The 14,946-nt window shown below is 44.5% G+C and overlaps 1 protein-coding gene across 6 annotated transcripts; it reads right to left on the reverse strand.

The window, feature by feature from the left end:
• Window positions 1-219: 219 nt before the first annotated feature.
• LOC135934948 (PAX-interacting protein 1-like) lies at window positions 220-14,460 on the reverse strand. 6 transcript variants are annotated; one of them, XM_065476933.1, is made up of 21 exons: window positions 14,303-14,460; window positions 13,964-14,148; window positions 13,696-13,873; window positions 13,395-13,645; window positions 12,804-13,338; window positions 12,185-12,232; window positions 11,907-12,129; window positions 11,637-11,846; window positions 10,959-11,338; window positions 10,400-10,624; window positions 9,712-10,149; window positions 8,768-8,914; window positions 8,515-8,712; window positions 7,420-7,750; window positions 6,689-6,986; window positions 6,203-6,352; window positions 5,956-6,143; window positions 5,442-5,719; window positions 5,131-5,302; window positions 1,662-1,970; window positions 220-372 (listed from the first exon to the last, which is right to left on the reverse strand). In XM_065476933.1, the coding sequence occupies exons 1-21, from the start codon at window positions 14,393-14,395 to the stop codon at window positions 287-289; spliced, it is 4,923 nt and encodes a 1,640-aa protein (XP_065333005.1). In that variant the 5' UTR covers window positions 14,396-14,460; the 3' UTR covers window positions 220-286. The 6 variants fall into 6 exon arrangements, with proteins under 6 accessions (XP_065333005.1, XP_065333006.1, XP_065333008.1 ...); XM_065476934.1 differs by having other exon boundaries at window positions 8,515-8,694; window positions 11,637-11,855; XM_065476936.1 differs by having other exon boundaries at window positions 8,566-8,712; window positions 11,637-11,855.
• Between the last annotated feature and the right edge of the window lie 486 nt (window positions 14,461-14,946).

Here is a 14,946-nt window from a genome sequence, read left to right on the forward strand (position 1 = left end):
TAGGAAATTATTTCTATTACTCGATGTAAATGAAACGGGCCTCATTCTTGGTGTTTGAAAATTTCCTGTTTAATTCCTTCACATGACAAGTTTTGCGCCACAGATCTTACACCAATTACACAAAACCGACTTATTTTCGTATCTAACTATATTCGATTTTTATATTTAGTTTTTAAAAATTAGATTAGGTTTTGTAAAATAAGATGCTATTCAAACCGATTCTTTAAAATGTACAATATATTTCAAACTGGCAATTTTTTTAAAATAAATTTTCAGTGTAATATTTTCACCTTAAGACAATTTTGTGTTGATCCGTCAAGTCAAGTGACTGCTTAAAGATGCTGGAGTATACCATTTCGGCCGAGTAGATATCTAGAATCAGATTAATTGCAACTCAATTTTTATCAGGGATGAACAACACATTTTATTATAAACGTATAACGTTGTATTGATTAATTGGCATTTGACGAAATCAACACGTAAATTATTCAAACAGACGAGTGATTTATTTTAATTTTTGTAATTTTCTTTCTCTCTTACTATCTCCCTTTTCTTCAAATTGCGCTTATCTTAATTTTATGTGAGTCAAATGACGAAATTAAAGTGATGTAAAAATCATTCACCGCATGCTGAGAACCCCAATTATTGCGATATTTGGGATACCTCGCAGGCGCATGAGGGGAGTGCAATGCGTTGCACTCACGGTGATTTAATAGTCAGAGGCCCGAAAACCACCAAAAGGCATAGCACGCAAGCTGGTGTGCTATTTGCCAACCAAAGATCTTTGTCCGATCGGATTTCTTAACTCCCTTTTGAAATTTCAAACGTAAGTGAGTTTTTATTTGGGCTTTGTAAATGATAGATTATTCAAAATTGTAAAATCGTGGAACCCGTGGGAAGAATCGTGTTACAAACAAGTAGTACCTAAAGAACAGAGAGCCGAGATTTAGGGATGCCAGCTATTGTACCTCCAACAGGAAGCCCAAATAAAAACTCACTTACGTTTGAAATTTCAAAAGGGAGTTAAGAAATCCGATCGGACAAAGATCGTTGGTTGGCAAATAGCACACCAGCTTGCGTGCTATGCCTTTTGGTGGTTTTCGGGCCTCTGACTATTAAATCACCGTGAGTGCAACGCATTGCACTCCCCTCATGCGCCTGCGAGGTATCCCAAATATCGCAATAATTGGGGTTCTCAGCATGCGGTGAATGATTTTTACATCACTTTAATTTCGTCATTTGACTCACATAAAATTAAGATAAGCGCAATTTGAAGAAAAGGGAGATAGTAAGAGAGAAAGAAAATTACAAAAATTAAAATAAATCACTCGTCTGTTTGAATAATTTACGTGTTGATTTCGTCAAATGCCAATTAATCAATACAACGTTATAAACGAAAAAGGCTTGCTTCAAAAAGGTTGCTTCATAAAATTATAATTAATCATAATTTAAAAAATAGGACAAGCTTTACTTTACATATTTCAATGGTAAAAACGTAACAGAGATAAAAATAATATCCTATTTAGCAGCCCATTCAAAACTATTAAAACAAAACATAAAGGAGAAGCCGCATAAAAGATCACAATAATTTAAATTACACGTCAGTCAAATCACAAATTAAATCGCTGGATTAAAAAAATTCACGCCAGATTGTTACTCACCAATGTCAGCGTTGATGTAGTCGACAAGTAAATGCAGATCGTTAGTCTCAGCTACGACGATGTACGAGTTGGGGCTGGCTTTGTTAGCCTCCTGGACGTGCAGCGCCGGCCGCCGCTTCCTCTCCACCTGTCCACCGGCGCACACGATTACGTCTTCAATCACGCGCACTGATGGCGTGCAGCCCGGCGAGATGTAGAAGACGCGGCCCTTGAGGAGTTGCGACCGGTTAGGTTTCTTTAGCAGTTCCTTGAAGCTGAAGCCATAGTGCTGTTCCAAGCTGGAGTTGGAGAAAATAAAAGGCTCCGCATCTGAAATGAAAATCAAATTAAAAAATCTCATTAAATCGAAAAGGTTTTAATATATAAATGTCTCCCTACTATACAATACCCGATTGGTTCACACTTTTGGGCACGCAAGGGGCGGGGGGGGGGGGGGGGGGGGGGGGGGGGGGGGGGGGGAAGGTGTGCCCGAGGTTTTTCCCCCGGGGCCCGTAGGGCCCCGGGGGCGCCCCTCTTCGCAAACCGCTTCCCTATGCTTCTGTGTAAAAAAATCGGCAATTCGGCCGCGATCGCCGCCGAAACCCGAAAAGTCGACGCGCGGTACCCGAAAAGTGAGGAAACAAGCGTAAAACCCGAGATTCCTACCGTAGGCGAATTTAAAAAAAAATAAAACGAAAAACGCCTTTTTCGAGGGTTCCCCGGGGGCGGCGGGGGCTGCGTGGGGGATGGGGGGTCGAAACCGGCGCCATCGGAAGCGGAATTTAACCCCGAGGTGGGCCCGCACCGGTTTTGCGCCGTACGTCCCATAGGAGCCGAGATATAAAAATATAAAGCCGCAAAAACGTGGTTTGGACAATAATTATTTTTTTCGAGGGGCCCCCGCAGAGCTCCAGGACCACGTACGGCCCGCCGCGACCCCTCAGTCGATAGCGGCCGCGATTAGCTTCATTTTCATGTGCGGGTTTGGCATCCTGCTGCAACCGCACGGAAGGTGGAAGGGCAGAAAGGGTAAAAAACAGGCAAAAGTCGAAACTCCCATAAGAATAACACAGGTGCCCACTTTGTCTGGGATCGAAATTCCAAGATAGCCAATTTTTAAGTTTGCCCAAAAAACTAAGGCACACCGAGTATGAAATCCGGGTGACCTCCTCAGGGTCACCGGTGACCCTTTGAAATTGGAAAACGCCATTTTTCGATATTTGAGGCGACCCCGCAATTTGGCTATGGGCCCCAGGGCCCCCAAACTCGAGATTCGTGCAGGCGACGAGTGGAGGAGGCCGACGGTGTGCGGAAAAGATTTTTCCGCCCCATAGCGAAAAAGTTATTAACCGGGCAAATTTTGCCCATTTTCCCTTCCGCGCCATTTGGGCAGGCATAACTTCGGACCTGAGAAAAAATTCAAAAAAACGGCCCGATCATCGATGCGCAATTTATCCCCGAACATTTTAAGACCGAATTCGACCTGATCGGATGAAAACCCTGGGACGAGTAGTCTTTGGCGCGCGGCGCGGAAGGGTTTTTCGCCTCCCATAAGGTTAACATGGGAAATTGGAATTCGGATTTCGGGCAGAAAAAAATTCTTTTGGGCCGCGATTGCTGTGCCACGCTCTTCCGCCCGGCGAAGAGTCCCTGCAAACCGAATTTGGCGGAAATCCGGCCCATAGGCGAACCACGGCGGCGCATCGAAAATCCGCGATTTCCCCAGCACGAAAATGAACAGGCTAAAAAAACGCGCATCGGCGCCGCGGAGCCGCCCGCCGCCGAATCTCGAATTTGACCATCGCAAACCCACGGCTGAGTGCGCGGGGGTCTGAAACCAAATTTTTACCATCGTAGCTCTTCCAAAATTCGATTTAGAGGCGATTTTCGGTTTTGGGTGTGCAAAACGTGTGCACGGCGGCCGTGTGCTGCAGCGCGGCGACGTGCCGCACACATTTATTTTTGCCAAAATTCGAGTTTCCGCCGCAGGGTCGACCGCGACCCCTCATTCGAAAGGGCCCGCCGAGCGCTTCAACCTGGCACGGTCAAACGACCTTCCCCAGGGTCCCCCGACCTGAGACCCTTCCGCAGGCAGAATTCAATCGCGATTTTCGGCGTTTTCCACCAAGTTTGAGGCAGCTTTGCGTCCACAAGCCGCACTTCAGACCACCAACCTTCCCCAGGTCGCCCACCCTGAGCACCTTAACTGCGCGATTCAGCCGCCCGCGACCACTCATTTCACTTCTTTTGGCCCATTTAGAGTGCGAAGAAGTGCGAATCGAACTCGCGCGCGCGGCGCAGCGTGCATTGCAGGCGCACTTCGCCCGCCGCAAACACACATTCTGCGGCGCGGCACACTGCCGCACGGATTTATTTTTGCCAAAATTCGAGTTTTCGCCGCACGGTCGACCGCGACACCTCATTCGAAAGCGCCCGCCGAGCGCTTCAACCTGAAGCAACCGGCCGCCCTTCCCCAGGGTCCCCCGACCTGAGAACCTTCCGCAGGCAGAATTTAACCGCGATTTCGGCGTTTTCCACCAAGTTTGCCGCAGCATTGCGTCCACCAGCCGCACTTCGGACCACCAACCTTCCCTAGGTCGCCCACCCTGAGCACTTTCACTGCGCGATTCGGCCGGCCGCGACCAATCATTTCGCTTCGTTTGGCGCATTTAGAGTTCGAAAAAGTGCGATTCGCATTCGCCCGCCGCACAAAAAACATTCAAAATCATTTTTTTCGCCGTAAATCGTGTATCCATCGCAGCGTCGACCACGACCCCTCATTCGAAAGCGCCCGCCGAGATCTTCAACCCGCCGCGACCGGCCGACCTTCTCTCAGGGTCCCCCGACCTGAAACCCTCGAAATGACCGCCACGCACTCCGCCGCCCACCCAACGGACCGGCGGAGCGATTTTCGCGCGCGACCCCTCCCCGGAGGCGTCTCGCCTTCGCGCGCACCCCCTTAACCACCCCCGCCGACCTTTTTCAGGGTCCCCCGACCTGAAACCATCGAATTGACCGCCACGGTCTTCGCCGCGCGACCAACCGACCGGCGGACCGATTTTCGCGCGCGAACCCTCTCCGGAGGCGTCTCGCCTTCGCGCGCACCCCCTCTACCTCCCCCGCGACCTTTCTCAGGGTGGCCGACCTGAAATCTCTCAATCTGCCGGCGTTCTCGGCGTTTCCGGCGCCGAAGGCGCCGTCGGCCCCCTCCGGTGCTCGGGGGGGCCCCGGAGCGCCCCCGCTCGGTGTTTGGGGGGTTGGTAGTTGCCCCCGAAACCGACGCGAAGCGCTACAGCGCTTGTTAAAAAGTGACATTAGAATAAGAAATAATACTAATATTATGCCCCATGGCTTCTAATGGTCTTTTAAGAATTATATTTATAGCTAAACATTATTTTTGAAGTAAAAAATGCTTGGCCCAACCTGATGAATTAAAATGTAGCATTTTCTTGTATAAAAAGTAAATCTTGTGGCATTGAATGAGTTTTACCTAGCAGTTTCTGCTGGGCAGCGCTTTCCATGATCCATTTGTCGCTGACCACGTAATTTACTCTTGATATGGCGCACAGCAGCTTTTCCGTTCTCTCCACGTCCTTCATCACCAGGTGGGTTAGTTTATCAAAATCTTTGGTGATCACTGCTCCCAACTCCTCTGCCTTTCTCTGCAAAAGAAAAAGTGGATAAGGAAAAAATGGAAAACACTCTGCAAAAATGATACATTCTTTAATATATTTTACAATTTACTTTTTCACACTATTGATTCTTGAAAATTTATTTGATTTTCATGGTTTAAGTAAGTACCTTCAGTTCATCCCTCTTTGCGACTTGGGAGAGCTGGAAGAAGACCTTTTCCCCAGCGGCTTCCAACACGGAGGTTTGATTCTCTCCGTTCTGCGAGAGTTCCGCAAGTTTGGCAATTTTGGCGGCGGGCCGGTCCATCCTGTTGGCCTGGTCGATCGGGATCTGGGCCGGCCGCTTCTTTGGTGTGTTTTTCTGGCCAGCGGCATCGTGCTGCTGTTTGATCAGCTTTCCTCTCTCCATTATTTCCTGCGTTATCTGAACTGAAGCCTTCCACGCAACTGTAAACAGCAAAGATTTATTGCAAGAGTCAGGGAAATAAGTAAAGTATTTTTTCTTTATATTTTAAAAAATATCCAAATAATTGAATTAAAAAAGGGCTAAATTTACAAGAATTGTTTTAATCGACACAGAGGCTGTATTTCTCATATTTTGAAAAGTTATGGTAGCAGATTTACATCTGCAGGTTTGAGTAAATATATCAATGCTTATAAGTAAATGGAAAACGGTTTCGTACCCATCAAATGAGGCGATGGCGTAGCATTGTCAAGTCCAAGAGGATTATCACTAAATTGGAGGTACTTGGCGGCGTTGCCGCTGCCGTGTAGCGCTCTCCACTGGCCCAGCATGACTTCGTGCAGCCAAAGAGTGTTGACGATCGTGGTCCGCCACTGCCTCGCTTGGTTGTATTTCTTACCCTCGGCCCTTCAAGAAGGAAAGCAAACAATTAGAGCAAAAGTCAATAGAAAAGAGTGCGAGCGCACTTTCTACAAATGAGAATTTTATTCTCCTTGGTCAGGTAGGGCGTGTAGCGTCCTCCAAGCCAGCACACAATGTACTTTATCCGCTCCTTCTCTTCCGCAGGAAAGCCGGAGCTGGTAATGATGAACTTCTTTAACGGCTTTGCATCCTCACTGAAAGAGTCACAAAATTAGAAATCTGAAATGATTGAACTCTAGGGGTTTACTATTTATTCAGAAAAATTATTACCAATTTATGCAGGACTCAGTTTTTTCCCCGCTAATTATTTAAAAGAAACATTATTTATTTTATTTAACATTTTGTTCAATATATCATTTTTATGGAAGTTTCTATACAGAAAAATTAATTAGCATTAGGGAAAAAAGTTAGTATCAATGTCACCTCATACTTAATTTGCCCAAAACCTATCACCAATAAAATTTTTTTACACCTCTATCATTATTTTTCAGAAACTCGAACAAGAAAATTAGTAAGAAAGTATCACTTACTTGTAAAACATTGGAAGGTGCAGGAACTGCCAGGGAGCAGACATGCGCTGCTTAATGAGCACGTCGTTGAGCCAGAAGGCGGTGACGAGCCTCTTTCCGTCGCGCAACGCCTGTGGGGCCAACGCCACTCGCTGGTGCGGACACACGAAGTGTGTGACCCGCGGGCAATACACGTTCTCCACTTCGCCAGCGAAGTTCACGATCTGGGTACGCCACGATTCCAACTCCTCCGCGCTGTACATGTTGGCGTATTCAGAGAAGTAGAACACGCAGCCAAGCAGACACAGATCTGCAGGCACTAAAATCATTTTTAATTGTGATTATTGATCAAGTTTTTGTATCTAATCAAATGACAACAAAATTATTAATGATTTCGTGTAAAAAAATAAAATGAGACGATACACAAGAGAACAAAAAATACAAAAAAATGAAAATTTTAAACTAATTTTAAGAAAATGGATTTAATAAATATTGGCAGACCTTTCCTGCACACAATTAAATAAAAGGGTGCATGTCCTACACTAACATTGATTCTTTTCATTTCCATGATTTTTAAATATAATAAATTATCCTTGCCGGTGTCTAATTTCTTTCAAATTTTCCAAATATTCAATGGTAATTTAATTTTTCTTCATTTTTTAATGAAAAATCTTAGCTTTAAGATATTTTTCTAATTCACGGTCAGGTATTAATGCTTTTAAAAAAAATTAAAACAAGAAAAAGGGGTTTACCTTTGACATTTGGACTTTGTCCTTGGTACTGGATCTGAATGGTGGCAGGCGGTTGTCCAGGTGGCTGCACGCCGTCAGCAGGGACATTGCCAGCAGCCTGCTGACTCATGGCCAACACCCTAGTCGAGGTGTACTGCACGATGCCCTGCGAGTTCCGCACCAGTACCTGCGTAGGCTGGTTAGGCCCGCCGACAGCAGCAGCACCACGGCCCCGCTGCTGGTAGGTGAGCAGATATTGCTGCTGCTGTTGCTGGGTCTGCGCAGGTCCGACGCCAGCTGCGCCTGGCTGCTGGGCCACCATCGCTACTTGCTGGCCGCCGGCCACTCCAGGCTTTAGAAAAAAAAATAATGATCAGAGAGGGCCTGCTAATGGCGAATTTTCTGTTTTTATATCGATTTTTGGGGCCTGTCTATCGCTGAAATTTTAGAACGTCAAAAACCAGCCTGACTGCAGACAGACGACTTAGTTAAAAAATAAAACAAAAATAACAAAGTCCAAGAAATTATTTTGGTGTCAATGAAACGTTTTCTTTTAAATTTTGGAGTTATCATCTGTGTCTACACTGCAGCAATATTAAATAATGAATGAATATAAATATTCCAATATTAAATAAAAGAAACCTTAAAATCAGCAAGACTTTCTGAGTCAACAGATATTTCTTTCAATGAAGTATATTTAAGTACTTTATTTAGTATCATTTTTTAATATGCAGTTATTTTTCACAGTCAATTTTTAAAACGATTAAATCTAAAGATTGTTTCATTGTATTACATTTGTTTTTATCTTTGCGTATTTTTTACGTATATTTAAATACTAACTTTACTATAAAAGTTATTTCAAATTGTTTCTAAACAATTATTTTCTTATGTATCATCTTAGATCAATTTTTATGGTCTTTTACTCCAGCAAAAATATTTCCCTACGAGACACGTGGACGTTTTTAGCAGTCGAAAGTTGATAAAAACAGCCCCAAAAATAGATTCAGAACAGAAATTTGCCACTCTTAACACGACATGACCTCAGCGATAAACTCGGAGATCGAGGTCGGCGAGGATATAAGCGTGCAAAAGAAATATTAAAAAAAGAAGCGGAACCTTTTTACTCTGCAGTGTCACAATTGGACTGTTAACAATTCTGACAGCTACCTGAGGCGGCCTCTGTTGCTGCTGGTGCTGCTGGGTCATCAGGCGCAGTTGGACCGACGCAGACGTGGCCTCGGCGGCGCCTCCACCCTGCAGACGGTTGCTCAGCATATTGGCCAAAGCGGTTTTCGCCTTGGCATTGACCAACAACTGTTATTAAAAACGGTGTTCATTCGCGACTGGTTTCGAGACTCGGGCTGCCTACCTGCTGGAACTGCGCCTGCTGCTGCTGCTGCGGCGGCGTAAGGGTGCCCACCTGGCCGTCGGCGGTGGCCGGCTGCGGGGTCGTCGGGCCGCTGTTGCTCGCCGACGCGTCTTCCACCGGCGTCGCCGCTTGCTGGGCAGCCGCGACCTGCGGATCAAAATACGCACGTTCTTGCTCGTCAGATTCTTTTGGTTGATTAAATTGAGTTGAGTGTTTTCTTTGAGGGGAATGTGTTGGCTTGTAAAGGGACTGACACAATTCACTTCCTCCCGCTATCTCCATGTGATGGATATAACATTCTTTTTTTAAATAAAGATATAAATATTCTGGGTTGAATTTTCTTATTTCCAGTTATTTCACAACTACTGGTATTTGTGAAAATCGATTTTTTTTTAATTTTCTGTGAAAAGCCCAAATTTGCGATTACGTTTGAGAATACTTCCTGTTTTTTTTTAATCGTGAAATTTAAAATGCTATACTTCAACCCTCAATTTCGCCGTAATGTTATTCATACTCTTAACTCAAGTTGGAGTCATACACAAAAAATAACAGCATATTAAAAATATAAAATGCAAGTTTTCTAAGAGAAAAAAACGTGAACAAATAATTTTTTAAATGCGTTGTTAAATGCCCTGTTAAAGAAATACATAATGTTAATTGATTTGATTTTGAAACTGTGTATGATTGGTAGGACAAATAAATTAAAATGAACAGTTAAGAATTTCAAATTAATTTGAGGATTGCAGTAGCACAATTAATGATTTGAATTAAAAACTAATGAGTTTACCATTTCTTTCTCCCAATTTTATAAAAAAAAATTCAAAAACCCGATGAAACTTTGCACTACTTACCAACATCTCATAAAAATCATAATCAAGCTAAAAAGTAACGTTAAAAATATTAAATAAAAAATGTCCAAATTTTAATCACATCGGAAATCTCACCTGCTGAGGTACCTGGCCAGGAACAGCTCCCTGCGCGACGGCAAAGGGCGGTGTGGCCATGCGGGGACCCTGCACCACCTGTCCAGGCACAACCTGACCAGCCTGGACGACCTGGCCGGGCACGACCTGTCCCGCCTGCGCAGCCTGTTGCAACGCCGCCTGCTGCTTCAGGAGCTGGAGACGGCGCATGTGCTGCTGTCTAAGCAGCAACTGCTGCCGCTGCGCCTCTTCTGGGGTCAGGTTACCCGCCGGCACAATTTGCCCACCCGGCGCCTGGATGCCAGCCGTCGGCACCGTCTGTACGGGGGCGACTGCCTGCTGCGGGGCGCCGGGGGTGCCCGCGGCCCACTGCTGCTGCGGGCCCTGTGTTGGCGTCGCCTGCGGTGATGACACGGCCATTGGCTGCGGTGGACGCTGAATTCCAGCCTGCACTACGATCTGTAATGCCAGGATTGATTTTTTTTAATGATAGAAAATAATATCACCAAAATTTTATTTTAAAACAGAGACTGTGCAACATTATTTTAAATATACCGATTTCTTGAACGTTTCCCCTTTTCTTTAAAGCTCAAGAAATCAGCAATTAAAAGTGATAAAAAAATCTGGTGTAAAAAATAAACAGATAGTGATCCAATTAACTGTGATTTTTTTGTTTAAAAATTTGTGCAGTGATAGGAAAAAATCAAACCTGTTGCTGTCCCTGGATGAGGACGGTCCGCGGTGCCTGCTGGTTTGGCACTCCCTCCCGCCATTGCGGATTCAGTCCCATGCGCTGTTGTTGCTGCTGGAATTGCTGTCGCAAGGCAGCCTGTTGTTGAGGGTTCAGGGGAGGTCGTGGCGCCCCTTGTACCCCCTGCACCCCCTGTACCGCAACTCCTCCAGCCTGCTGTTGCTGCTGTAACCTTGCAACCGCCTTCGGATTGCAACCAAAAAACTTCACTCAACACCGAACATCAAAAACCAGTGCAGATCACACAAAAATGTTTTATCAGTGGTGACCAGATTCGCGCGACGCGCATGTATGGCGTCAGTTGGGGTAAGGTGCTTTGAAAATGTAGTACATAGCGAGTCTTCGAAAATATTGAATTGTAATTTGCGTTAGATAAATTAATTACGCTGGTTGGATCGGACAAACACACTCACGACTCCTGTACACAAAGAATAAAAGGGCTCTTGTCCAACTCAACGACATGGTAGGAATGGATCGGCGGGAAACTATTACCAATCGAAAGTATGGATTTAAGCACCTGCTGCTGTTGGAGCTGGATGAGCTGTTGCCTCTTCTGCAGCTTCTGAATGAAGACTTGCCTCTGCGCTGCGTCCATGGCCTGCAACTGCTGGTGGGTCTGTGGGTCAAGTTGGAAGTACTGCCTGTGGCCCTGTGGAGTGGTCTGCTGCCAAAGCAGCCGCTGCGTCGTCTGCTGCTGTTGCGGCTGTTGTTGTTGCTGCTGCATCTGTCCAACCTGGCCCTGCATCTGTCCCACCTGCGGTTGGATTTGTCCAACCTGCTGGATCTGCGTCACTTGGCCGTGCATCTGGCCCTGGATAGGGTGCGGGCCCTGCCCTTGCATCTGGCCGGCAGCACCCTGGTGCTGCGCCACTACTTGTTGCACGTTAGGAACTGGAACTAAGTTATTTTATTGTTTTAAAAATAGAAGGAACTATATTTTCTTCCATACAGAGCTGGCGGATTTTAAAAGTCTTTCAACTTAATGTTTTTGGAACTGCTTTAGAGCACAGGCCAAATAATTTGGTCTGACCCAGAAAAAATTTAAAGGAAAAAAAGGCATAAACCAAAAAATGCCGATTTTGGCTGCATACATACAAATATTTAATAAATTCCACGAATGCTGACAACCAACTTAAATGTAGAAGAAATATTCGTTTTTAGTATTATTAGTTTTTGTGATTTAATTCTTAAATACCTTGGTTCATCTGCATGGCACCAGCTACCTGCTGCGGCTGTTGCTGCATTTGCATCTGCTGTTGCTGCTGGTTAACTTGCATTTGCTGTTGGTGCTGCTGCATTTGGAACTGCTGGGGCATCTGTTGCTGCTGCTGGGGCTGCTGCTGCTGTTGCATTTGGAACTGCTGCTGCTGCTGTTGCTGCGGCTGGCCTTGCTGCCAGGACTGGCCTGTGGGAACTAAGAGAATCACAATATCAATATGATTTTAAAGTCATGGGAATTCATTACCATTTGCTTGTTGCACAACTTGACCGGTGTTGGCAAAGTGTTGCTGAGGTTGTTGCTGCTGTTGCTGCACGCCTTGGATGTTCGGCTGCGCTTGCTGCATTTGAGGCTGCATCTGCTGCTGCTGCTGTTGCTGCTGGTCCTGCATCTGGACGGCGCCTTGAACGCCCTGCACCAGGTTTGCCACCTGCTGCGCTTGCTGCGCAGAGTTGATCACATATTGCTTCTAAAATTGCAAACCAGCGGGTTGTTATTGAATTTTTCTAAATTTTTCAAGATACTTCATAGTCATAAAGTGAGCTTAGCTGTTCCTGGTAGGCCCCAAGCACCTTTAAATGTTAATTATTCAATTAATGTAAGCACTAAATTTGTGATAGTGATATTTATTTTAAATGTGAATTTTTGGTGCAAAAAATGATAGGATTGCCTAACATCTAAACTCTTGTGCTATTCCTAGATGTTCCTTGTTTCCCAATAAACACAATTTTGCGCATGACATTCATAAAATTTAAATGTTCAAGAAATTTTTATTATTTTGATGCCACTTCTTAGGCAATACTGTAAAATTGATTTGAGAATTTTTTAGGCTCTTCTCCCTTTAACAAAGTGGCACTTTCCAAACAGCAAAATTACATCCGATAAAAACTTACATAGATATTTTAAATTCCCCTAAAAATCATTACCATTTAAATGGTACAAAATGGTTCACTCTAATTTCTTTTAAATGCACTTTTCCCATCCCTAGCTACTAAAATAACATACTGACATTCATGCAATTAGAAAAAATAACATACTGACATTCATGCAATTAGAAAAAATAACAATTCTGTGTGGATCTGATGCAGGATCGGAGGCTTAAGTGAATTAAATTCTAAAAATTTGATAATTATGTCGACTCACCCCGTCAGCAATGATGTATCTGGGAGCTCTGAACTGCATGCTGCCCTGCATAGCCCTCTGCTGCAGCTGCTGTTGGGTGAGCATGATTCTCTGTCCCTGCTGACCCGGAATGACGGCGCCCTGCTGCATCCGCTGCTGGGCATACTGCTGCTGTTGTTGCACAAACTGGAATCTTTGCTGCTGCTGCTGCTGTTGTTGCTGTTGCTGCTGCTGGGGAAGCATTCCCTGTTGTTGCTGCTGCATTTGTTGCTGGACTTGTGGCACCATTTGTTGTTGCTGCTGCATCATCTGAGGTTGCTGCTGGCCCATCTGAGGAGGTCGCTGCACCATTTGCTGCTGCTGCTGCTGCTGCTGAGGCATTTCCTGCGCCATTTGCGGCTGTTGCATCTGTTGTTGTTGTTGCTGCTGCTGCTGCTTTTGTTGTTGAAGCAGTTGTTGCTGCTGTAATTGGATGTTGGACAGTTGCTGCTGGGCCATGTTGACCTTCTCCTCTTGCTGCTTCCTCTGGTCTAGCATTTCCATCAGCTTTTCATATCTGGTCGAGTTTAATTAATTAAAAATCATTTACAATTTTATTGAGAGACTAGATACCGTGTAGGGTCAAGGCCAGCAGCTGGTTTCGCCGCTTGCTGCGCCTCTTCAGTCGGCTCTGGCTCAGAAAAACCTGTGATGTCTGCCAGGGAAGACAGACTTCTCTCTTCAGCCAAGATAAGGAGATTCGGATGGTACAGCGTCTCATCGCACCGGCTTTTATTTTTCACACTCTCGACCACCCAGTCTGGAGTGACTATTTCGATTTTGTGCCCTCTTTCCTTCTCCTTCAGTGCCCTTTCATACTTTGCCTAGAAATTCAGGTTTAATCTCACCTCCTTGGTCAGTAACATTAACATACCCCAGATGGTTTGGCGGCAATCAGATGCGTGACAGATTTGTTAAGTTTGGTGTAAAGCTCTCCTCCGTAAAAATTGATCATGGCCCACAGCGAGTTGATGTCTTCTTGAGACAGCTGCGATACACACGCCACCACTCCTGAGAACAGCTGTGAACTCTCTGCCAGGAAACCTTTGACACTGTTTCCCTCGAGTAAAGGAAGTTTCGTCACAAAAAATGTATGATACAAGAGATTATTATGGATTTAAATATTGATGTGAAAAGGATACGGCAAGAGAGATCCACACTTTGCCGAAAGAATGACCCATTTCCAAGTGACAGACTGAATCTCGTAAATATCCTTAGCCTCAGCAATCTCGCTCTCGTCGAAGTCTTCGCCGGCGATGCAGAGCGTTACGATTTCACTGATGTAGTTTGTCTTTTTGGCCCCTCCGTCGTTTAACAACGAAAACACCTGCAATTCATTATTTATCATTACTTGCCACTATCCCTCTTAAAGGAATAGGTAGTTGAAATGACTGTGCCGCAAATTAAATTTTGCTATAGGAATAAAACGTAAACAACATTGGAGGGAACAAAGTGAACAGATTTTAAACCGTGTTTTTTACCTTTTGAGGCAATTTTCCAGTGACATAAAACTTGACATCCTTGAAAATTGGTTCGCTGAGCTCAACAGAATCAAAATTGTCGGTGAATTTCATCTTGAATACATCAAAAAAGAGTTCCAATCACAAAAAGTAATGGGTGAGAAGAACCTCTGCTTACTCCGCCATGTTAGCAACTAATTTTTATTGGTTCTTCACTGGGGGCGGGGCGGGAGAACTGGGGAGAACATAGAGCAGGAGCGGACAATCAAATCATGTGCTTTGATTCACCGCGCGAAGCGCGAAGACTTGGCGAATATTATTGAAATTTCATATATATATATATATTAGTGTTTGTGTTTTGTTAGTTAAGAGTTTTCCGTGTTTTGTGATTGAAAAGTTTCCTTATTTTGAAAGAAAAATTAATATTCATCTGAAATAAAATGGTTCTGATTTCCGATTTCCAGCAATCATCAACATTTTCGCGAGCTACCACGCTTCAATCAAATCGGAACTGCGAAAAACAAGAAGGGAAACGGAATATAATTTCTAATTTCCTGATTTTTTCCATTTTTTGAATAAATTAATTTTAAATATTTTTGTTACAATTAGAAAATCCTGAAAATATAATGCAAATTTAATCACATTTCCAAACTTGATGTGTAGTA

The sequence above is a fragment of the Cloeon dipterum genome, chromosome 2, assembly GCF_949628265.1.
Source record: "Cloeon dipterum chromosome 2, ieCloDipt1.1, whole genome shotgun sequence".
Lineage (NCBI taxonomy): Eukaryota > Metazoa > Arthropoda > Insecta > Ephemeroptera > Baetidae > Cloeon > Cloeon dipterum.